This window comes from Spermophilus citellus (genome assembly GCF_964194105.1).
Source record: "Spermophilus citellus genome assembly, chromosome: 10".
Taxonomy (NCBI): Eukaryota; Metazoa; Chordata; class Mammalia; order Rodentia; family Sciuridae; genus Spermophilus; species Spermophilus citellus.
Genome location: NC_138197.1, coordinates 127,696,258 through 127,721,171, shown reverse-complemented (window position 1 = coordinate 127,721,171; position 24,914 = coordinate 127,696,258). Strand labels below are relative to the sequence as shown.

Genomic DNA, 24,914 nt, shown 5'->3' with positions numbered 1-24,914 from the left:
AGGTTTAGCTAGTGGCCATGTTTGTATTATTTAGCTTTCTTATTTTAAAAGGTATATAATGGGAGATTGATTTTGTGTAATTTGTTAAATTTGAAAACCTTTACGAAGGCTGGTGCTGGGAGGCTAAAATAGGAGGATCACAAGTTGTAGGTCAGCCTGGGCAACTTAGACCCTGCTTCAAATTTTTAAAAGGGCTGGGGATGTAGCTTGGTTTTAGAGCACCCCATTATAGTTCAACCCAGTACGGGGGCGGGGGGTGCAAAAAGGAAAAAAAAAAAAACACTTTAAAAAGGTTTATTGAAGGTTTCTTCTGTCGACTAATAGTACTGTTTGCTCAGGGTTGGGAGATAAGTAAAGATGGAAACAGGAAGAGGGAAAGCTCATAAATTTGATTCCTTTGGATGTTACCATAAACTGAATTTCAGTTTCGGGTGAAGACTGTCTTACTACTCTGCTTAGGTCCCATAGGCCTTTGCAGAAAAGGAAATGAAAAGTACTAGTCATGGAAGAGAGGAGGGGTCCAAGAAGCTGTTCTAAGATTTGGAGATTTGGTTGATTTTTTTTTGTGTGTGTTTTTTCTCTCTGACCACAATCTTTGTAGATGGATACAGTGCCTTTATTTTTATTTTTTTATGTTTAGTGGTGCTCAGGTGCCTCGCCCATGCTAGGCAAGCAATCTACCACTAAGCTACAACCTCTGTCCTCCCTGACTGCAGTCTTGTCCTTAATTTAAAGCTTAAACTAATGTCTTCTATTACATGGAGTTGGGCATTGTAATGTATCTAGCACCACTCAAAATAATATCTGGCACCAACTATTTGTTGAATATATTAATGCAACTAAGTGCTTGCTGTGGTGAGTACTGTTTAAGTACTTTACACATGCCATCTTCACAGCTTACACAGTTGGTGGTACTTCTCTTTCTGCTCTATATAGGACATTGAGGCATAGAGAAGTAAATAATTTGCTCTGGATCAAACATTAAGAAGCAGAATTAGGGCTGGAGATGTAGCCCAGTTGGTAGAATGCTTGCCTCACATGCACAAGGCCCTTGGTTCAAACCCCAGCACCTTGCAAGGGCGGGGGATTAAAATTCAAATCTTGTCTCATGCCAGAATGTGTTGTAATCCCTGTGGTATAGTTCTTTAAATATAGCAGTATGATTTTTTTTCTGATTTTTATCATACTTATAATAGTGTTGTTGGGTAGTAAAGGAAGTTTTAGGGTAGTAAAGGAAGTTTTAAAAAATCTCTATCTTCAGATTCATGTATAAAATTATTTGGGGTGGGGGTGGGAAACTATAGAGTCAACATTGTGGGCATTTTTATGGCATATAAGATATATCACTTGGGGCTGGGGTTGTGGCTCAGCAGTAGAGTGCTTGCATCACTTTAAATTAAAATACTAATGAACCAAAGACTGCACTGTGTAGCTTAGTGGTAGAGCACTTGCCTTACTAGCATGTGCAAGGCCCTGGGTTCAACCCCCAGCACTGAAAAAAGAATTTTTAAAAAAGACTAATGGACTAAAAAAAATTTCTTTATGTTTCTAGATTTGGAGCAAGAGGTGGTGGTGGCCTTCCCCCAAAGAAATTTGGTAATCCTGGGGAGCGTTTACGTAAAAAGAAGTGGGATTTGAGTGAGCTCCCCAAATTTGAGAAGAATTTTTATGTGGAACATCCAGAAGTGGCAAGACTGACTCCAGTAAGTGAGCGAGTGTGTGTATGTTTTTTATCTTATACAAATAAAAGTAGATATACTGGCTAGAGTGTACTTGTGTACTGCTATTGCTGTGTTATATTTTATTCTAGTGTATTAAGACTGGATACTCAGGATAGGGACCAGTTTAAATAAGCACATAATGTATTCCTTGGTTCTCATTTATTGATTGTTTTCCAACCTATTTGTCATATGTGATTTTAACTATTGGCAGTGTATACTCTACTTTTAATTTCATTATAATAATTATTTTAGATTCTACCCATGAAATGGCTTTTTGTTAAGGGAAAAAAGGAATGAAAAGAGCACTTGGGCCAGGTTTCACATTCTCTCCTTTTTCCTAATTTTGACCTTAGGCACATGTCGCTCATTCTGAGTATGTCTCCTATGTAAAATGGAACCCTTGTTCACCTGTATCATTAACTTATAAAGTTGAAGTAATGAAAACATATATTTAGTTTTGTTAGTGTGAATTGGGAGGTAATTGTCAGCTGGATTGTAACAAAGTTTTGAATTGTTGAGAATAATTTATACTAACTAGTCTTCATTTCTTTCTTAGTATGAGGTTGATGAGCTACGCCGAAAGAAAGAGATCACAGTGAGAGGAGGAGATGTTTGTCCTAAACCTGTCTTTGCCTTCCATCACGCTAACTTCCCACGTAAGTGTTTTTTAATTCAGAATCTTAATTATGGGTTGAATAGTAAACATGAACATTAGGCTATTTAAAGGTTTTGACATTGGCTCGGGATGTTGTTGAAAAAATATGTATAAAGCCTTTCATGAAGGTAATAATTTATTCCATGTTATGGTTCCAAAAATATGTAAACCTGCTCAAGGCAAATCTCTTGTTGCATAAGGAAAAATTTTTCGTGCTCTTCTATTCTTCAGTTCAGACTGAGAAAAAGGTTTTTTCTATCTTCCCCTGGGGTTTTTACCTCTGTGTATTACAAAGCAGAATAAAGTTGCTTTCTAACTGGAGTTAATATAAATTTGGCTCCCAAAAAAGGACTGCCCATGATGTTAGATGCTTTAGGATAGTGGTTTTCAAAGATAGCAGTGAACTTCAGGGCAGAGTTTTAGGTTTTTTTTTTTTTTATTTTTTTAAAATTTTTTTTAATAATAAATTTATTAGATGTAAAGCTGGGTAAATCTTAAAAGCCTAATAAGTTTTTGTTTGTTTTGTGGTTTTTGTGGTTATTGTTTTGGTTACTGGGGACTGAACTCAGGGTCACTTGACCACTGAGTCACATCCCCAGACTTATTTTTGTATTTTATTTGTAGTCAGGGTCTCACTGAATTGCTTAGCACCTCACCCTTGCTAAGGCCACTGGGATTACAGGCATGCGCCACCGCCCTCAGCCCTAATAAGTTTTTAAAGCCTGTTTTGTCTGCATTCTTAAGTTTTATTTTAAAACAATGACATGTTTATTTTCTTACAGAATATGTAATGGATGTATTGATGGATCAACACTTCACAGAACCAACTCCAATTCAGTGCCAGGGATTTCCATTGGCTCTTAGTGGGCGGGATATGGTGGGCATTGCTCAGACTGGCTCTGGAAAGACATTGGCGGTATGTACCAGCAAGTGGTAATTATTTTAGTATCCTAATTGTTATATAATTTTTAAAAATATTTAATTTTTAGTTATAGTTGGGCACAACTATAATACCTTTATGTATTTAATTTTATGTGGTGCTAGGCGAAAACTCTACCGCTGAGCCACAACCCCAGCCCTGGCACATATACTTTTAATTCTTCATTAAAATGTAATTGGTGTAGGTAATATTTTAGCTGTTAAATGTGTGGAAGTGTTTTTAAAATTTACATTAGCATGAACACAGAAGTATTAAGATAATGGCTTGTTTTGGGGTTGGGAGTGTAGCTCACTTGGTAGAGTGCATGTCTCACATGCACAAAGCCCTGGGTTCAATCCCCAGCACCCCACAAAAAAAAAGATGAAAAGATGGCGGCTTGTTTTTAATATAAGATTCTTGTTCTCCCCAGTATTTGTTGCCTGCAATTGTTCATATTAACCACCAGCCGTACTTGGAAAGGGGAGATGGCCCGATTGTAAGTGTGTTTCAGTGTGTTTATAATTTTAATAAAAACTATAATTATTGTATTTTAAGTTTTATGCTTTATACACGTTATCTGATTTTGTTCTTAACTCCACCCTCCATATCTGAAAGCGGTATTACCACAGTTCTTAATTGCTCAGTGATGCTGTGAGAAATATAGAAAAGATGTGAGATGGGTACCCTGCCGTGTGGTTCTTAAAATCAGATTGGGATTTTGTGTGTGTGTGTCTACTAGCCACATGTATTTGAAATGAGTGTGTATATTCTTGAGGATGTTTCAAAATACAAAAATGATATATTGCTTTCTTTATATAACATAGTGTATTCTATAGAGATTGTTCTTTTATCACTAGCTGATATGAGTGGATCAATACATATAGAGAAGGATTACTAGTTGCTCACAGTTTGTATAGTACATGTTTCAAGGGTCTTGATTTGGTATTATTTGGGCCAGATTTCATGTGATTCTGGCAACATGAACTGTTGTTTTTGCTTACGTACCCAGTGAAGAGAGCTTAAATGAGCAGTGTTGGCTCTGGCTTTTTTTTTTTTTTTTTTAATTCATTTGTATTTCTTGCTAATATTTAATCCATAGTTATGTTGCAGGATATTTTTAAAACTGTTTGCTTGTTCTGCAAGAGTTGTATAGTTAAATGGATTTACAAATTTTATTACCTAGTTTTAAGTGGTACGTATAAACTAATGAATTATAATGCATCAAAGGCAGGTGAGAATGCTGCCAGTGTCATTCCACATACTAAATAGTGAATTCTAATCATTTTTCCCCCACCCCATGGTGCCCTTCTACTTCTCTATTGACCACACACCCCGTCACATGATTTGAAAAGTATTAGATAATAATGGAAGAGATATTTTATTGTATTTCACAGTTATTTATGTGTTTTTATTGTTATTGTTTTCTTAACCTGCAATGTCTCAAGTGGGTTTTTGCCTATTTCAGTGTCTGGTTCTGGCTCCTACCAGAGAGCTTGCTCAGCAAGTACAGCAGGTGGCTGATGACTATGGCAAGTGTTCTAGATTGAAGAGTACTTGCATTTATGGAGGTGCTCCTAAAGGTCCCCAGATTCGAGACTTGGAAAGAGGTAATTTAAAAAATTATCAGGAATACTAGTTTATCTTACTTTACCAATTTCTGTGAATGATACAGAAGAAAGGAGTACGATGTTGGGAAAAATCAGTATTTTAGGAACTTAGAAATCCTCCGGTTTATTAGCTATTTTGGGAGAGGAATTGCACCACAGCTGGAAAGACTTAACTTTGTAAGATTTAATGGTTATGCAAGAATTCTTAATGAACTAGATCTTTTTTGTTTTGCAGGTGTTGAGATCTGCATAGCTACTCCTGGGCGCCTGATAGATTTCCTGGAGTCAGGAAAGACAAATCTTCGCAGATGTACTTATCTTGTGCTGGATGAGGCTGATAGAATGCTTGATATGGGCTTTGAACCCCAGATTCGTAAAATTGTTGACCAAATCAGGGTGTGTAAAACTGATCTTTCACTATCTTTATATTCTTTGACTATTGTTATAGTTCGTTAGCCTAAAAGAAAGCCTTTCCTTTCCTGATAGCCTGATAGGCAGACACTGATGTGGAGTGCCACCTGGCCAAAAGAAGTGAGACAGCTTGCAGAGGATTTTCTTCGTGATTACACCCAGATCAATGTGGGCAATCTGGAGTTGAGTGCCAACCACAACATCCTTCAGATTGTGGATGTCTGCATGGAAAGTGAAAAAGACCACAAGTATGAAAGAGATGATACTGCCTGTTTTAATAACACTGATGATAATGCTCATAATGATCTAAAATTAAAAGTGAATCTAAAATTTTTTAGCCAGGCATGGTGGTGTATGCCTATAATCCCAGGAGGCTGAGGCAGGGGGATTGCAAGTTCAAGGCCAGCCTCATCTCACCTTAGTGAAACCCTGTCTCAAAAAGGATTGGGGATGTAGCTCAGTGGAAAAAGTGCCCCTGGGTTCAGTCTCCGGTACCAAAAAGAAAGAGAAACTTTTTTTTTTTTTTTTTTTTTTTTTTTGCTTTCTACTAATTCATCTTTTGTGTCATTTATTGGAGCATTGTGGTTAAAGAATTTTTACTGTGATGTGAAAAGAAAGTGCTGTAGTTTGGGGAGTTAATACTGCAGACATCTGCATAGTATGTGGGGAGGCCTTTCCTGCATGTCCTGCATGATGACAGTAGTGTTGGTCTTTTTTTTTTTTTCAGGTTGATTCAACTAATGGAGGAAATAATGGCTGAAAAGGAAAATAAGACAATAATATTTGTGGAGACAAAGAGACGCTGTGATGACCTCACTCGAAGGATGCGTAGAGATGGGTGAGTATGGCACTGAGATAATTAGCCTTGGATTTTATAATTTCTAAACTGGTGGTGTGAATGTTGTATTTTAATAATGCCCCACATGCAATTTATTTTTTAAATGAATAGTCGGTCATCTTTTGCAGCCTAACAAACCCTAACAAAATTATGTAATAGCATTTCTTTTTAAGGCTTAGCTTTTCTCTTTAAAGATTTTTAAAATATTGGTCACTTTTTTCCTGCTAGTTGGCCTGCTATGTGTATCCATGGAGATAAGAGTCAACCAGAACGAGATTGGGTACTTAATGGTAAGTTCCAAACTAAAGGGCCAGATAGTGTTTTTGGCTTTACAACCATCTGGTAGTCCCTGTTGCCACTGCTAAACTCTGCCACTGTAACACAGAAAGCAGCTGGCCATAGACAACATGAGAAGTCATGGCCTGGCTGAATTCCAACAAAATTTTACTAAGTGGCAAAAGTAAGTATTTAAGAACTGGGTGTGGTGGTGTACATCTGTAATTTCACGATTCATTAGGCTGAAGTAGAACGTTCAAGTTCCCAGGCAATCTATACACATCTTGTTGGGGTGGGGGGTGATAATAATGGTTTTTTTTCTTCATTCCACAGCTTTTTAAGATATCCCCTAGGTTGTTTGTATAACTTGATTTTTCATTTGTTTTTGCAGAGTTCCGCTCTGGAAAGGCTCCCATCCTCATTGCCACGGATGTAGCCTCCCGTGGGCTAGGTTTGTATAGATAGGTGTCTGTGTCAAGGGTTTATGTATCTTTTTGGTTTAAAGATTTGTCATTTCAATTTTAGAATTGTATAAACATCTGTTTAGTAAAAAGAGAAGAATATAAGTGTGACTCCCTCCCCCCATAGTTTTTTTGTTTTTTGTTGGTCTTTTTTGTTTTTTCCTCAAAACCTTAGTTGTTTTTTTGTTTTTGCTTTTTTGGGTTTTTGTTTTTTGGGTTTTTTTTTTTCCTCTCCTTTTATTTTCAAAGTCTCTTCCTGCTCCTAATAAACAGGCTTTGGTCTGCAGCAAGGCCTAGGCATGACTATTCAGTTCGAGGGAGAGGAGACATTTACTTGAACAGCTTAACTTCTTCCTGGTTTTGCTCTGTTTTCTGGCTTTTTAGAAGGAGCCTGATTGAACCTAGCTATTGAAAGCTAGTTTCTTCAGTTATTACTTTCCTTGTATCAGTCTGTTATAGATAAATTATAGAGGCCCAATTCTAAATCATATTTAACAAACTTATAATACAGTATCATTCAGTTAAATCTGTATTGCCCGGTGTAATTTACTGAAGTTAAAAAATGGTGGGCACTCAGTTATCTCCTCCTACTACTGTACTCATATCATAGATGTGATAATATAGAAGTTAAGAGCTTAATTTGAAAATGTTTTTGGAGTTTCCAACTCACTATGATGTAAGGTATATACAGATACTCTGGTACTTTAGCCCATCATTTTGAGCTAAACAGGTCTGACTCAAAATTATTTCTGTTATAAGGAAATTTTAAAACGATTGGCAGGTGTTTGATTCCTTGTCTAGTAAGGTGAGAAGTATCATATTCCCTAATGCTATTTAATGTAAAGAGGACACATAGTCAAACTGGAATAAAAAAGTAATGGAGCCTTTTTGTCCATTGGACTTATCATTGCCTCCTTCAGAGGGGGTGACCTGCAGCCATGATGGAAAGTTGTTCCTGCCCTCTGAGGTCCTGTCTGGGTCTGTGCCTGTAGAACTTGGACCTGTTGGGAGAGGAGGTGGAGGCCTGAAAGCACTTTACTCAGAAGCTTTCAGTAATGTGGTTTTTAAACAGGCTTGCTATGTGCTGGTAGCTTCTTTGTGCATCTTGCCTAGACAATTAAAAATATTTGCTCCATGTCCCCTTGCATTTCTAAATCGAATCAATTGGCTACCATTAGAATAACTTGAGACTCTTCATCCCAGTCCCCCTCATCCAAGTGAGGGGAGAGGGAAGGTACCTGAGTCTGTTTCTTGTTACTCAACATCAGTGCTTGTTTTGGGCCCCTTTGTTTGCTGCCTTGTAAAAAATCAAAAGGAGGGAGAAAACCCACCAAAATGGCAGAATTCTGACCAAGGTCCTACAAGATCCTGGAAAGTGAAGGCTTCTACCTCATAGACAGGGGTGCGATTTTCAGCTGAGTCACCAGGCCTTTTTTCACTTCCTGTCGAGCGATGATCTCTTAAATGTTCCCTTCAGGTAAGTTCTTTGATTCCCATAATTTTATAGTAATCATCCTCAAGGCAACCACTATTCCCTTTCCACTGGGATATTTTTTTATTTCTCCTTTTTGTTTAAACTACACGCTGTTAAACTAAAAGTATTGAATTTATTTTGTTTTGTTTTTTAACAGAAGCTTTGATATCAGCTGCAGATCCCTCAGTACATGGCCGAGGCAAATCTACATTGGCCCGAAGCAGCTCTAGATGGGCCTGTTGGCTAGCCTTAGACCCTCCCAATTAGTGATTGGAGATTCAGGCCATGTCCTAGGGCTTTCCAGACCAAAGGTTCTTAGGTAGCTGGCCAAAACATTAACTTTTCCATTTCTTACCCTGCTACAGCATCTTCTATAAAGGCAGCAAGATAATATTGTGGCAGTGCACAAATAACATCAGGGCAGGCTTGACTGGAGAAAAACAAATTCTGCGCTTGCTCCTGTGTGCCTTCGGCCAGCTATGTGCACACACAGGACAGCTTTCTAGTGAAGAACTTGCACCATGTCTGCCCCCTATTGAGCCCCTCCAGAAGTATTAGATCTGAATTGTTGACTGCAACCCCCACCCCATCCCCACCCTCAATGCCAGTGCTTTCTGCTAGGAAAGCATACTTTTGTGTGTTCATGCAGTAATTCCACTTGCTCTGCTTCCAAGGGCTATACTCAGTGGGAGCGACTAAGGAGCATTATCCTAGCTCTGAAGATGTGGTCATGGATTATAATCCCCCCCACCCTCCCCAACCCTTGCCCTGTAAATTTTTTTTCTTTGTGGCATCAACGACCCTAGCCTGAGACTCACGCTGCCCCCTGTGATAAGTGCCTTCTCGTCTTTCTGGTGTGATTCAGGACTTTAGGGGTCAGTAAAGACCGAGGAGCCTTTATTGTAATAAGAAACAGACATAATGCCCCTTCTTCACAAGCCCTGTAACAACAGCCGATTTTTTTTTTTTTAAATCATCTCCCCTTTCCCCCTGAAATTAATCCAGTCTGGGCAATAGATGCAGTCTGACCCTTTGGATGTAACTTACATTTTTTTTATTAATTATTTTTTTCTACAATCACCCCAATTACCTTGGGGGAGGCGTTGGAGGACCTGAAATTTTTACCCGAACCCAGGTTCTCCGGCGCTTGGCAACCAAATGGGGCTACAGAGAAGCATCTAAGCCAGTTCACAGAGCGAGCGTGTGTGGGGACTTCTCACTGCCACGGACCCTTGATGCATGCTCCCCGCGCTCCAGTGGTCCCGTGTCAGAAGGCGGAGTTTTCGAAAGGAGGCCGCCAAAAATAAAAGGCAAAGAGACGGGATCGGCTGCAGCGGTTTCCCAAAGGAGGAGGGAGTGTGCATCGGTCTGGTAACAAACAGAGAATGTTTTTTCATTATTTATATCACAAAAATCTGTGTTTTATCTAGGATATTTTCTGAATATTCTTTGTAAAATGCAGATTTTTTTTCCACAAAACATTAGGATTCTGTTATATTCTTAAATTTGTTTGTTTTAAGTAGGTAAAAAAATACATTTAGCTGAAAGCATTACACTAACATTTACATACTGTAAGCATTAGGAGATTATTCAGCCCAATTCCCAGCAGTAGAGAGAATATTAAAACTTGTGTCTCAAGGTTTCATTTTTTTCCCATGTTCTTTGGCTATTTATTTAATTTCCCAGGTCACATAGACGATCTTTGATCATTGAAACAAGTACTAAGCCTGAAATAACCTTGAGTTGGGCAAAAAACTTCATTTGACAGAAGCTGGGTTTGGTAGTATAGTGAAATTTTAGTGTAATGTGTGCTTGTGGTAATTCAAAAGGGGAAGGATATTTTTTTGCAAAGGAAATTAGGTGTGTACTTTGGCTCTGATCAGTTTGTTGTTTTGTTTTTTAATATAAGAGCAAAAAAGAATTAACCTAAATGTTAAGTCTCCTCAAAATGTAGTAATAAAACACATGAAGCTCCTTTTTTCATTTTGCTCTGTGACTGGTTCAAAGGTAAGTTTGTTATGTTGTTGGTAGATTTTTGCCAGGCTTCTCCCAACAGAGTAGAAGTGATTTGGCCCTGTAACATAACAGTGGTTAGCACTTGCTTTGTGTATTCCAGTTTTGGAAAGGATGGCACTGGAACTTGGTGGTCTAAGGACCAAAGTTGGTGCAGCTCCTGTCAGTACATTGGTCAACTATAGATGAGGCAGGAGTTTGATGGCTGGATGGGATTTCCTTAGAGTTCGATAGCCACTAAAGATGCCAATTCCCATGCATGTCCCAAGAATCACTAATCTTCTTTTACTCTGTTGGGATGAGTCTTTTTTTGTTCCTGCTCAGAGTGGTAACTAACTGCACCTTCTCTCCTCTTGCTGTCATCTGCATTCGTGCTTCCCACCTGTTGTTGGCATGTCCTTTACCTTCTCTTTCCCTGCCACGTCAACCTACACGCTGACTCACCATTGACGTGGAAGATGTGGAAGATGTCAAGTTTGTGATCAACTATGACTATCCAAACAGCTCAGAGGATTATGTACATCGTATTGGCAGAACAGCCCGTAGCACCAACAAGGGTACTGCCTATACCTTCTTCACCCCAGGGAACCTAAAGCAGGCCAGAGAGCTGATCAAAGTGCTGGAAGAGGCTAATCAAGCTATCAATCCAAAACTGATGCAGCTGGTGGACCACAGAGGTGGCGGCGGAGGAGGGGGTAAGGGTAAGTCCTGGAGTTTTCCAGGTACTGCCAAGGTATCTTTTACATTTATTATGTCTTGGTTTATCTTTATTTATTTATTTAGGTGGTGGGGCTAGGGATCCAACCCAGGGCCTCATGCATGCAAGGCAAGCACTCTACCAACTTAGCTATATCCCCAGCCCCTGTTTTGGTTTATTAATCCTGTGGAAGCTTTAAATATATTGCTTAATAACAAAGGAGAGTGCTTAGTAATTTTCCTGAATTTTTATATATTTTTCATATATTTAGCAGCACAGTATTTCTGTAGTCATCTAAAATTGATCTTTGTGAAATATATGGTACATGTTCATCATTAAGCTAAACTATTTTTTAATACCTTACATGCTTAGCATCTTAGTTTTCAGTTTCTATATGAAGTCAGTGATTTTACAGAAATTGAGACACGGTTGTCTCTCCATCATTGCAGAATATGCTAGGAGTTAGACTTCCTAACTCCAGGTTTGTTGTGTTAAGATTGTAGTCTTGGTCATGCTCAAAAAAAGAGCCTAAAACAGTAAAGTGCCTACTTGGGGGCTGACCTAGCTGAAGGTCAAGGACTTTTTTTTTTTTGAGTTATTGATAGACATTTATTTGTTTATTTATATGTGGTGCTGAAGACCAAACCCAGAGCTTCACACATGCTAGGCAGGCACTCTACCACAGAGCCACAACCCCAGCCTATACCCCTTCATTTTTATATTTGTTTTTTTTTTTGTTGTTGTTGTTTGGATCATAGGCTTGGCATTAAAAAATACATTGTATCTTTCCATCAGGAGGTCGTTCTCGATACCGGACCACTTCTTCAGCCAACAATCCCAATCTGATGTATCAGGATGAGTGTGACCGGAGGCTACGAGGAGTCAAAGATGGTGGCCGAAGAGACTCTGCAAGCTACCGGGATCGTGGTGAAACCGATAGAGCCGGTTATGCTAATGGCAGTGGCTATGGAAGTCCAAATTCTGCCTTTGGAGCACAAGCAGGCCAATACACCTATGGTCAAGGCACCTACGGGGCAGCTGCTTATGGCACCAGCGGCTATACAGCCCAGGAATATGGTGCTGGCACATATGGTGCTAGTAGCACCACCTCAACCGGGAGAAGTTCACAGAGCTCTAGCCAACAGTTTAGTGGGATAGGCCGTTCTGGGCAGCAGCCACAGCCACTGATGTCACAACAGTTTGCACAACCTCCAGGAGCCACCAATATGATAGGTTACATGGGGCAGACGGCCTACCAATATCCTCCTCCTCCCCCCCCTCCTCCTCCTTCACGTAAATGAAGCCACTCAGTGGTGGTGACTCCTGCAGACTTAATTACATATAAAGGAACACTGTCTTTACTTCCCCCCTTTCCTTTTTCTTTATTTTTTTTATTGTTTTTTTTTTCCCCTCCCAACCATTGTGATTGTCTTTTCATGCAGATTAGTTAGAATTCACTGCCAGGTTTCTTCTGCCCCGCTCCCCCCAATCCAGTCTATAATAACAGATTTTGTAAAAATATACATAATGACTGGAAGAGAAAAATTTCTTCCCCCAACTTCTTGCATGTTGAGGATATTTGAGCTATTTTTCATCTTAAAAAGTAAGGTATTAGGAGGTCCTTTTATGGGAGCCCATTTTTTTGTTGTTGTCCTGAGTTTGTTGGGAGGCAGGGGGGAGGACTGGATTGTCCTGCAGAAGAAGGTGGCATCTGTGCTGTGAATTACTCTCATCACTGGGTTAGAAAACCAAGAGGAATTTCCCTGCACATTTTTCATGATTTTTTTATTATTTTATTATTATTTTTTAAGCATTTCTCAAGTTGGATCAGGGTTCCTCCAGCCTGATGAGTTAGTTTTTTTGTTTTTTGTTTTTTTTTTAAGACCATGCTTTGCCATTATCATTTCTGCTGATGGCTTGAGTGCATTTGACAGTTAAATATTTTTAATTGGTTTTCTCTTACTGTCTGCCTTCCCCTCTCCCAGTTACTGGAAATAACCAGTGTAGTGTCAGGTTAGAAATTGCTGAGTGTCAGTTTAATTCTATCTTTTAATTAAAAACCACAAGGGTTAATGGCATTGGTTAAACTGCAGCATCTTGACATTGGGGTGGGAACTTGCCTATTTTTTCTTCCGCACTTAACCAGGGACCATCTGTGAAATTAATTTCCTGGCCGGACAGTTACTGTGAGCAAATGAATGTCAGTGCTCACTGGGAATTTAATTTTAAGTAGTCGAGCCTCTGCATTCACCTGCAGTGTGTAAGGAACCTTTAATGATTAAACATTGTATTCAAAATGGGCAGATTTTCCTTTTCAATTCAGTATTTGTAGAACTAGGATAAAAGCAGCTCTCTTTGCCAGTCACTCTGCCGCTTTGGCCAAGCTATTGTGAGCAAACACTCTTAAGCCCCCCCTAAGCTCTTCATGCCCTGTCCTGCGTGCTTTCTAACAGCTTCTGAAGGTATGCTGTCCTCAATATCCCTTTGCACTCAGCTTTTCACAGGTAGGTAGCTCTTAGGAAATGTTCTGGAGGACTCAAGCCCAAGTCCTTTTTAATTTTCCTTTTTTAATTTTTCTCCATGTGAAGGTAGGTGGCTTGGTCCCCTTCATAGTGATATTGTCTTATTATTAAGGCTTGAAACAGCAGATGGGCCTGGAAAAAATATTCTGCTTTTGTGTTCACCATAATCATAGGGCGGGCGGGCAGGCAGGCAGGCAGGCAAGTAGCCTGCCTGCTCCAGAACTCTTCTAGATCCATTGTGGTGGAATTGTTCATTTTTATGCTGTTACCAGTATCACAGTGCAGTTAAAGGAAAGGCTCCCCTGCATTCTTAAGCTATGGCCTGAACATGCTTGTTGGTTTGTAAGATCTAAAAATTGAAATTCTTGAGGATTTTTTTTATTTTGTTAATCCTTCAGGGGGAGAGAAGGGATGGTTTCTGAGGGGTTCTGAAAGTATTGATTCAGTGTGCAGCATACCAGGTAGGTTCTCAGCATAAGCTGAAATGTGTGCATGTAAAAACTTTGGCATCCTTTTTTACTTTCCACTTCCTCCTTTCCTGCTCTTTTTGTTCCCCCATCTTTAAAAATAGAGGCCGAGGATGGTAGGCACAGAAGAAATACGGCAAAAGTGTTCTGTGCTTTCAAACCAAAGTGAGTGTCGTGTCCCCCCCACACCTCACCCCATCCCTCCCCAAAGAGAAGGTATCTAAGCACTGATCAATCTCTTGTGGACATTTCTTTTTACAACCAAATTCTGATTTTTTTTTAACATAGGAGAGATTTCACTACAGGGAATGCCCTACTCTATTGCAGCTCCTAAAAGCATCCATTTCAGGGAAAGGTCTGTGGGTACACGAGCAATATCTGGACTGCTTGCTTCCCTTTTCCATCAGGGACATCATAATCTCAAAATGAAAAAATAGCGAATTTCAAATTGCAAGAGTTCTTGTGGCCTGAGCACAGCTGAAATTTAGTAGGTTTTTTTTTTTTTTTTTTTTTTTAATGTAGCTCTTTGATGAATTTCTGCCTCTGTGTCGTAATTCAGGTTCGGCTCTTGCTTCAGAACATGAGCAGACAAATCCTCATCTGATGCCGGTTACTGCATTCACAGTTGAAATTCATTTAGGGAAAGGGTTTTCAGTATTAAACCACAGGCCGCTTCTCCCCAGTCCCTCCCTAACAATTCATTGTGCGGACTTATTTCATCTAAAAGGTTGGTGGCTTTTGCTTGGGATCAGTGCTCTCTATACACATGTCCTTGCTGGTCTCTGAACACATTCCTGTTGCATTAAGACTTGAAAGATTTGTAGATGTGTGATGTTCAGGCACAGGATGCTAAGAGCTATGTTACTATTCTTAGTTTGTAAATTGTCCTTTTGATACCATCTTGTTTTCTTTTGTAGGTATAAATAAAAACTGTTGACAATAAGGTGTGAACTTTTTATTCCTTAAAATTTTCTCTGAGTAACCCAGTATAGAGCTTTTGCTCTAAGACATTAAGTTGGGTGGCTAATCTCCTTAAACACCTAAAACTGATTATTTTTAGAGCAAGAACTTGAATCACAAAACAAGATGAAGGGTACTTCTTGTAAATGCTTGGGTATCTAGCTCATCAGGAAAAGGGTGATCTTTGCTAATGGTGCCCCACTTGGGCCATTCCTTAGGGTTAAGGTTCTAAGTTCAGGGCTCCCGTGAACCTTAAGTAAAATTTAAGCCAAGTAAAAGGGGACTCACAGAATGACTTCACTCCTTCCAAAGCTGGTGAATTTGGTTTGCTTATGGCTTGAAGTCCATATTAAAGTGAAATAGCTGGCTATAATCTTACCCTGACCAGTTTGGTCTCTTACAGTGAAGTTTACTACAGGAACATGCCCGTAATATAGCCCACTAGGTAGGGTGGTCTCCCATGGACATTGTTCCACATTGCCCTTTCCAGGCAGGAGTTGTGCTACTATTAATCTATCTATGGATCAGGCACCTTAGTTTCTCTTTCCAGGTATAGCCAGGGCTTTAGGTTTGTATTTGGCCCCAGTTTCTTGTTACCTCTTCCGTGGGTATTGAAGGAAGATCCTGCTGATGAGGCCTAGATAGAATGACCAGTGTTTTGCTGAAATCCATTCTAAGCATTTTTCTGGCTTTAATTTTAATATTTGATCCCAAGTCATGGGTAGGTCACCAAGGAAAACAAAATGGCTTGCTCCATGTCCTTATTAAGGTGTAGGTCATCTCTGAGGGCCCTCAGATTGGCATTGGAAGACTTAACTTCTTTCCTTTGAGTACTGGAAGAAAATGGAAATGAAGTTAGAATGTATTGCATGGATCAAAGGACTGCTTTGTAACCACATAATCCTGTCTCCACATCCAGCTCCAGGTGTTGAGATGTTAAGGCCATAGGGGAAAGGGTTTTCAGTGTTAAGCCACAGATGAACCGTGGACTTGCTGACCTCCGTCTTGGTTACTGACACTCCATCCCTCTTAGGTTGTAAACTTAACATTTGGCCTCAATGTTGTATTCTACCTCTTAAACCTGGATAATGCAGCAGTTCCCCAACTAGCTAGTTCTGCTGCTCTGGCTTCTTTTGACCGACAGCAGCTAGAGGATTGTTTTTTTTTAAATGGCTCCTCCAGTCACTGCTCTTGATAAGTGCAGACCCCTTACCTTGGCAGCCCAGTGACCTGACATCTCCAGTTTTGTGGATTGGATCCTGTTAACCTGCATACTTAACATTGCACAAACCTGGCTGATGTTCTGGAGTATTTCACCTGTATTTTCCCAACTAAGTCAAAGGTCATGGCTCTCGGTCTGTTTTCACTTGGTGCAGCATACTGAAAATCCTTGCCTTCCCTATTAGAGGGAACACTGCAGAGGGGAGCCCGGGCTCTCCCCTGTTCCTTGGGTACTATGGGATGAATGAGTAACGGCCAGAGCCTGCTGGACATGCTTTCCTCCCAGCACCTACCTTTGGTCACATACAGGTAGAAGAAATCACAGTAGAAGATGGTTTGCACCACTCCTGACACCACCGCAATCTGGTCATAGAAGTTCTCAGTCTGGTACCGCCTGATCCAGTTGGCCAGGTAGAGGGCCCGGTAGAGTCCCAAGAAGAACAAGTAGTGAGTGGTGATGGTCTCGGCCTCCCCAGTCTTGCTGATCATGAAGAGCTGGGGCAGGATGGCCACTGACTCCAGGTAGATGGAGAAGGTCCAGAGGATCTGAGCCGAAGAGACAAGCACAAAGGAGCTCAGCCAGGCTAGGAAAGGGCCTGTGGCTTTAAGAGATGTAAATACATGTTTACTGGAGGGAATATGTTCAGCAAAATGGTTTAAATTCACATTCTCAATAAAGAACTAAAGGAGTCGTGCCTCTGGCTCAGGTGGAGCCCTTGTCTAGTATGCTGGGTTCTACCCCCAGCAAACTGCACAAGTGGGCTTTGAGTTTTTTCTATTTCTGGTTCTGGTGATGGAACCCAGGACCTTGCATGTGTTAGGCAAGCACTTCACCACTGGGCTACACATCCCCAGCCCCACACTTCAGTATTTTGTCACCTTTTTTTTTCCTATGTAAATATAATTTTGATTTTTAATATTAAAACTATACAATACATAATGCTTAGAATGAGTATTTCTAAGGAACATAATTTTTAAAGGTTGCAATTTTGCTAAACTTGTCATAATTGAAGCCAGAGTTTCTCAAAGTGATCCATAAATACCAGCATCAAGATCTCAGGCTTGTCCAGATTCTCGTAGCCATCAGGCCAGGCACACAGGCTTAAAACTTTGGCCTAAGCTTGGTCTAGGGATCTGCTAATCCTATGTTGGACTCAAGGTCTCAACAACCAGAAGTGGGCTGGCGCCACTAGCTCATGAGCCTCTTGCTGCCACAGGTGTGCCTCTCTTCCTGTGGAGGACTGTGACAAGCTTGTTGCCATTTTCCAAATTTGGAACTGAACAGTCCTTGAGCAAGGGTCACAGAAGGCAAGCCCAGATGCCTCTGTGGGCCTGAGGGATGGATGCTAGGGGCACGTTTGGAGGATGTGGGCTCAGAGCCTCCCTCACCTCCAGGGGTGTAAAACTGTAGTTCTCCAGGAAGGAAAGGCCAATGACGGGGACCAGAAGAAACTCCAGGCGGAATGTGTCATTCTCGATGTCAAATGTTTTCCGAAATTTCCCATAGATCATGTACACTGTGACATAAGCACAGAGGAGGAAAACCACCTAAAAAGGGAAAGAGCCGTGAGAGCCTAGGAAGCCACTCCCCAGCCTGAAGCCTGCCAAACCCAGGGCTCAGTGCCTGCCTTCTGGCCAGCAGGTGAAATGTGCTCTTGCAATCCGGAATGAACAGCCCTTGTGTAAAGTAACTCCACACTTCTAACTGAGACTGAAATGTGCGTCCCCTGTTGTCCCCTCCATCTGTGGAGTACTGGGCAAGAAAACAGGACCAGTATTTCTTAGGGGATGAGGCAGTGGCATTCTAGGGCTCCTAAAAAATCCTCCAGCTTCCTGGATCCGCATCAACGGCTTGCAAACATTCTCCCTCAGGCTGACCTCCCTGGAATTATTTGGCCAGTGTTCCTTTAGAAAAGCAGTCTAATTACCCTAGCTGCCGCCTGGCAGGTAACTTCATTCAGATATGTCCTCTAACCTCCTGGGCCACATGCAGACACTCAAGCGTGAATCAGAATTACCCAGATGGGTGCACACCTGCAATCCCAGCCACTCAAAGAGGCTGAGGTGCGAGGATCACAAGTTCAAGGCTAGCCTGGGCAAAAAGTAAACCGGGTTGAGGATGTGGCTCAATAGGAGAGTACCCCAGGGGGCTTGTCCCAATATTGAAAAAAAAAATCCCATAGATGGGCTGCTCTGCCCCAGCCCCCCAAATTCTTCCTTTGCTCGTTAGGTCTGAGAATTTTTGTTTCTTCTAGCTGTACACGATACCTTTATTTTTATTTATTTTTATGTGGTGCTGAGAATTGAACCCAGGGCCTTGCACACACCAGGCAAGTGCTCTACCACTGAGCCACAGCCCCAGCCCCTAGGTCTGAGAATTTGCTTTTCTAAGTTTCCAGCTGACGGAGATGCTGCTGGCACAGTGGCCTAGAGAACTTTTACCTGTCCTTCAAGACTCAAGTGACATAATTTCCTCTTCACTAGAATGAAGGACACTTGCTGTCACTACTGTTCCATGTGCAAATGTTCCCTGCAGCCCGGGCTCCTGTGTTCTGTAAATGCGTATGTACAAGTCCTTCTCCCATGCAAGAGGGTTCACGGAAGGCAGGGTCCACCTGTGAATCCCCAGCTCCTAACTCAATGCCTGGAAGAGACAAATGCTGGAAAGAGCAGATGCAGCCATGGTCCCCTGTCTCACAGATGTGGAGACTGGCCAGTTCAGGATTCCTAGGTCTCATCCAGCCATGCTAAGGGCTGGTTCTGAAGTCTCAGCCAATAATGTCCACAGCAGATCCTTGAGCAGAGAAATGGACTAGACAAGTGGCATCTGATATTCAGGTGAATTTAATTAGGTGATTTGAAGACCCCAGACTCAGGTTCACAATGAATGAGTTCAATACTCAAGGAGCAGCACCCTCCATCCTGTCAAGCCTTGTACCCAGACGCCTAGGAGGTATCCCTTTGGGTTAAATACCTTCTAGCTTCTGTATATTACCTCGTAATTTTCAGAACAGTCCTGTGACATAGGTAGGACCTCCCCCCCATAGGACTTCTATCAGATAATGCACCAATTAAAAACTACACTTCCTGGCTCCTTGGCAGATAAGGACACTCAATGGCACAGGGTGGAGTTTGGGGAAAGCTCTTACCCAGCTGGCAGCACTCTATTATTCTATTTCCCACTTCCTTCTTCCTGCCCAGAATACGATATAACGATGGTAGGAGCTCTAACATTCATTCTGTGGCCCCATGGCAACCTGGGTACCAACCTAGGCATCATTCAGGACTAACTACGTTGCCAGACCCACTGTCAGACTAAAATGCAGAGCCTCTTGCTTTAAAAAAACAGAATTTCAAGATGGCAACATTAAACCAAGTGGGGGCCCTGCTGATCCACTGCACAGGTCACACACCTATAAGCCCCAGTCACACAAAAAATGGCAGAGCAGAAAGTTGAAAGGAGCCTGGGCGTCCGTGGGGCTGCCAATCCCAGCCCTGGGTTGCCTGCCCCCAGATTTCATGTTATGAGAATGAAAAAATAAGGCCTTGTGAAGATCACCCTGAAATCTGTCACCAGCACCCCAGCAGTCCCAGCCCACATTGCCGACTGCACCTGTGCTCCTTCCACTAAACTGCGCTACTTAAAGAGCCAGGACGGTTCAGCAGAAGCAGGACAGTCCTCCCCCAATAGAAGGAGGGACACCTATGGCCAGGGCCTGGGGCATCAGGGTGGAACTGAAAAGCCAGTTTCTTCTGAAAACAGGGGCACACTTCAGAGCCACAGCTTCTCCCCAGGACATTACATCACACTGCCAGCCTGCACCCTGCCCTCCCCAGTGCTCTGCAGGCATCTCCACCACACTGGGTGGCCCTCGCCCATTGCGCTCTGCCATAGCAGCCCTCTGTCTTCTCCGCAGGCACTGAGCTTGTTCCTGTCTCCAGACATCTTTGCACCAGCCATGTCTTTTGCCCAGAATGTTTCTCCTCTGATTGTCACAGGGCTGGTTCCTTGTCGTTCAGATCTCCACTTGAGCGTCGCCTCTTCAGAGAGGCTTTTCCTGACCACACTCCCCAGACTGGCTCCCTACTCGTCCTCTATCAGGGAACCATTTTTGAAACCGTTTCTTGTCAGGCAGTGGTGCACGCCTGTAATCCCAGCAGTTTAGGAGGCTGAGGCAGGAGGGTTGCCGGTTCAAAGCCAGCCTCAGCAATGGTGAGGCGCTAAGCAGTTCAGTGAGACCCTATCTCTAAATAAAGTACAATATAAGGCTGGGGATGTGGCTCTGTGGTTGAGTGCCCCTGAGTTCAATCCCTGGTAGTAATAATAATAATAATAATAACTTAATTGAAGGAAATGTCCATTAAAATATGACTAATTGTTTGCATAGCCCTGTCCCTGATTAAAGACTTTCTTATTTATGATGCCTCCCCCATGAAATGTCGGTTCCATGAGAACAGGAGCCTCGCACAGCAGAGGATGAAAAGTACAGGGCACAGACAGGCAAACAAGTTCTCTGAAAGCTCCGGGTGATCCGTTGAATTGGTCTTTTCTTTTCTTTCTTTCTTTCTTTCTTCTTTCTTTCTTTCTTTCTTTCTTTTTTCTCTTTCTTTTCTTTCTTTCTTTTTTTTTTTTTTTTGGTACCAGGGATTGAACTCAGGCACTCAGCCACTAAGCCACATCCCCAGCCCTTTTTTGTATCTTATTTAGAGACAGGATCTCTCTGAGTTGCTCAGCACCTGGCTTTTTGCTGAGGCTGGTTTTGAACTCAGGATCCTCTCATTTCAGCCTCCTGAGCTGCTGGATTGCAGGCGTGTGCCACTGCACCAGACAGTTTGCTTATTTTTTAACCATTATGCATAAATGGCTGATCTTCATCAAACGTTTGATGTGTGGCAGGCATTTCACATTTACTGTATTTTTATACTTGTAGATGGCTAGCATGCCTTTATTTTATTTATTTATTTTTATGTGGTGCTGATGATCGAACCCAGAGCCTCCACATGCGAAGCAAGTGCTTTGCCACTGAGCTACAGCCCCAGCCCTCGCATTTACTTTTATTACCCAACTTAACTTCCACAAGCAAACCCTCTCAGCTAAGGACAAGTATGATCTTCATTCTGCACGCAAGGAGGTGAGTGTGGAGAGCCTGAGACCTCACCAAGCCAGGCTGCACGGCCACTGAGCTCTAACGCCATCCCCCTCATCCTCCCAACCCCTCACCTTCATGACAGTGTTGTAGATGGAGATGAAGTTGGTGAAGAGGTCCAGGTACCTCGTGGTGAAGACGAGAGCGAAAAGGATCTGGCTCTTCCCAGAGATGCCTGCACCAGAGGGGCCAGGAGACAGTGAGAACGCACATTCCCAGGCCACCCACACATGGCGCCCAGAGCCAGGGGTGTCCCTGCCTGCCTCATGAAAACCCTGCCTGTTGCTCCCCAAGAGCCAGGTCACTTAGCTGAGCCCATCGGCTCACTGGAGTCCTTGTTCCTCTCACTAAGCTGAAATCAGTCTCCCATCTCCAAATAAAGCCGCGAACACTGAGTTCCCAGTCCCCCTGCGTGTGCCCGCCTTGATGCTTGCTCTGGGGGTGGTGTGAGTCGGGCGGGGTGGGGGGTGTCGAGATTCCTCTCTGCTCCACCCCCAGAGCTCCAGCGACAGTCCCCCCAGAGCTCAGTCCGGGGGGCAACAGCTTACTGACTCTAAGATGCTGATTCACCAGGGAGACTGGAGCAGGCGGAGGAAGGCGCGGGCCAAGGAGCAGCCAATTTCATTTTCCAAAATGCAAAGATTAAAAAAGCCCTTTTCCTAGTTATAAAAATTATGCCTATTTTTACTCTTTATAAAACAAAAATCAGGGGTGGGGACGTGGTTCAGTGGTAGAGCACTTGCTTAGCATGGGTGAGGCCCTGGGTTCCATCCCCAGCCTCATAGGGAGGGGAAAAAATCTGACAATATAGAAAAATGCAAAGAGAGAGACCTCAGAGTGCACCCCGAGGATCACTGTGTGTGCACACACACCTCGTGACACTCACACACGCGTGCTAATGTGAATATCGGGCCTGGCAGCCGTGCTGTGTCATCTGGGCCCGCTCTGTCCCACTCCAGCCAGCTCCCCTGTCCATAGTCTTCCCACGGCTCAGGGATCTGGCCCAGGAGTCCATGCTGCTTGGGGACTCTTGTGACCACTGTTGACACGTCATGGGGCGGGTCCCTGGCTGGGCCTTACTTTTCTCTTTCCCAGTCAGGCCATCAGCAGGGGAGCTGCAGCCCATCACCTCCCCAGACTGCTCCTGCTCACATGCCTACTCTGTCCTCTCTCTGAGCCTCACTGTCCTGGCTCCAGGACAACCTGCTGGCTTCCTGCCCCTCTGGCTGAGCCTGTCCTCACCACCTCGGCCTCACGCTGCCTCCTCCCTGGCCTCTGCCATCGCAGCCATTCCTTGACCCAACACCCCACGTGCCAAGGACTCTCCAGCACCAAGCTCCCCTCCGCGTTCTGACCTGTACACTCGTCTTCCTACTCTGACCATGAGCCCCCAGACTCACCACGGTCACCTTTTCTCAACCTCCTCCTGCTCCTTCTTCATAAACGCCCCCCACCCTCCTGCCCAAGCCAAAAACCTAGAGCTTCCCGCAAGCCTCCCTCCCCTTTGTCCCTCACATCCAGCCACCAGGCCCAACGCCATTCCAGTGCCACTCAGATGGCCCAGCCACCATCCCTAATGACTCCCAGACTGGTCTCTCCAAATCCTCCATTGCACCCCAATTCCATTCTTCACCCAGCATCCCAAGAGCATTTTAAAAATAAAATTCTGCTTAAAGCTCTTATGTGGCTTTGAAATGCTCTTAAAATAAAGTCCCAAAGCCTTATCCCAGCTCTGAGGTACTGGGGTGTTCTCTCCCCTGGTCTCCCTCTCCCTCCCTCCCTCCAACCCGGGTGACATGTCTGGATTTGATTCTGAATGGAACAAACTGTCTGGGGAGTGTGGCCTTGAGAAGCCACACCCACTGCCTCCGGTCTGGTTCCATTGAACCCCTGGACTGTGCCTCAGCTAACTGTTCCTCTGGTGCTGGACATTTTCAGGGTGGGGGGACATTTTTAATGACCAAGGAGAAACACCCCTTTTAAAGCCTCTCACATTCTGCAGGGTGTGGGGTCAGTGTACCACCTGGACCAAGCCTGGGCCTCTCACCTGCGTCCAGTTAGTGTCCTCCTGTGGCCTGGCACTTGAGCACTTTGAGGGTAAGGGTCACAGTGGGGCTGGCTGTGGGCAAATGAGCCACAGCACGGTGGTGGAGGAGACTGGAAGGCAATCCTCCCAGAGGCTGCGGAAGGCCACCAGGTCCAGGGCACTGCCCCGAAACCACCTCACACCTGCACCTACTCCAGGTGGCAGCCTCTGTCCCGCTCTCTCCTGAATTCAGGAGACACTTGTCAGGTCCCCTCCTGAGCCCCTTCCATTGCTCCCAAGCCCAGGTCCTCGGCCTGAGAGAAAAGGCCTTTCGCATCTGGGCCTCACACTCCTGACTCATTTCCCTCCTGGACCCTTTCTGGGACATGCCCTGCCCTCCGTGACCGCGGTGTGTTGGTGCCCCTCGTACACTCAACACCACCAGCTTCCTGGGCCTACCCCCCTCCAGGGCCAGCCCAGAGCAGCTCCCTCCATGAAGCACAGCTTTCTGCCTCCCCCGCTCACCCTGGTACCCCTTCACCCCATTGCCAAGTGGAGGCAGCACCTCCTGGGCAGCAGGTCAAAGATGGCTGCAGGAGCCCCTGATGGCACTGGGCCCGTTTGGTGACCACCAGTCCAGCCTGGAAACTTCCAGTCCCCTGCAGGACAGCCAGAATGCTGGGCCAACAGGTGACCTCCGCCCCTCCCTGGACCTCTGCTCAGGCGGCTCCCTGCCTACTGGGCCAGGCTGGTGCCCCTCTGCCACATCACAGCCACAGGATCACCCAAGACAGGGCAAGGCACAGGGCCTGCCTGGAGGGGGCTGGGAGGGAGAGAGGAGGAGGACGGGGAGAGAAGACCCTGAGATTGGGGACCACTCCCTCAGTGTGTCCCCTCTCTTCCCTGGTGAGGGTGGAGGGAACAATGGGGGACCACCGCCAGGAGAATAGGTGTCACCTCCTCTTTCCCATCCTCTTCCAACTAGCAGGGACAATGCCAGTTGGGGGGTGGTGAGGAGGCTCAAGGCCACCCTCCCCCCACACCCCGGGCTCTTGGTCCTTACTTTTCATGGGGGCGCTGGGAAGCTGAGCTCTTTTTGTTTCAAGGACCCCACCCCATGCCAACGTCCCCACCCAGAGCAACCTTTGTGGAGCGCCCCCCCCAAGGCAGGGGCTGGCCAGCGAGGGTCCCCCTTCCCACCCGGTCGCCCCTCACCCGCGCAGCACTTGGACCTCCAGATCTTCCCCAGGAGCAAGATCATGGCCAGGAGGTGGCTCAGGTCGCCGAGGATTCGGAACACGTTCATGGTGCCGCCCGCCGGGGCCGCGCCCGCGCGCAGCAAACTTCAGGAAACTTTCTGGCGCGCGGGCGACTGCCACGTCCCCGGCCGGCCTCGCGGTGCCCCCGGCCCCTGCCCGCGCCTCCTGCCCGGCTCCGCGCGCGCCCGGCCCGCCGCGCGCCTCCGCCACGCACCCTTGGCCAGTCGGTGACGTGGCCAG

General features: G+C 44.3%; 2 protein-coding genes across 3 annotated transcripts in view; one reads left to right on the top strand and one right to left on the bottom strand.

Annotated features, from left to right (window-relative positions):
- Positions 1 to 15,004, top strand: part of DDX17 (DEAD-box helicase 17) — a 19,311-nt gene extending 4,307 nt beyond the window's left edge. Inside the window, exons 2-13 of one of the 2 annotated variants that reach the window (XM_081309740.1) lie at positions 1,553 to 1,703; positions 2,278 to 2,377; positions 3,159 to 3,292; positions 3,726 to 3,791; positions 4,761 to 4,902; positions 5,138 to 5,298; positions 5,389 to 5,561; positions 6,041 to 6,151; positions 6,380 to 6,441; positions 6,819 to 6,878; positions 10,834 to 11,070; positions 11,868 to 15,004. In XM_081309740.1, coding sequence (XP_081165866.1) covers positions 1,553 to 1,703; positions 2,278 to 2,377; positions 3,159 to 3,292; positions 3,726 to 3,791; positions 4,761 to 4,902; positions 5,138 to 5,298; positions 5,389 to 5,561; positions 6,041 to 6,151; positions 6,380 to 6,441; positions 6,819 to 6,878; positions 10,834 to 11,070; positions 11,868 to 12,373 — 1,903 coding nt within the window. In that variant the 3' untranslated portion in view covers positions 12,374 to 15,004. Of the gene's footprint in view, positions 1 to 1,552; positions 1,704 to 2,277; positions 2,378 to 3,158; positions 3,293 to 3,725; positions 3,792 to 4,760; positions 4,903 to 5,137; positions 5,299 to 5,388; positions 5,562 to 6,040; positions 6,152 to 6,379; positions 6,442 to 6,818; positions 6,879 to 10,833; positions 11,077 to 11,867 lie in introns of both variants that reach the window. The other variant, XM_081309739.1, reaches the window with a different exon arrangement.
- KDELR3 (KDEL endoplasmic reticulum protein retention receptor 3) lies at positions 14,554 to 24,914 on the bottom strand. The gene is made up of 5 exons (XM_081309780.1): positions 24,631 to 24,914; positions 21,464 to 21,564; positions 17,632 to 17,790; positions 16,536 to 16,788; positions 14,554 to 15,854 (listed from the first exon to the last, which is right to left on the bottom strand). Exons 1-5 carry the CDS (start codon positions 24,719 to 24,721, stop codon positions 15,814 to 15,816), a joined length of 645 nt encoding a protein of 214 aa, XP_081165906.1. The 5' UTR covers positions 24,722 to 24,914; the 3' UTR covers positions 14,554 to 15,813.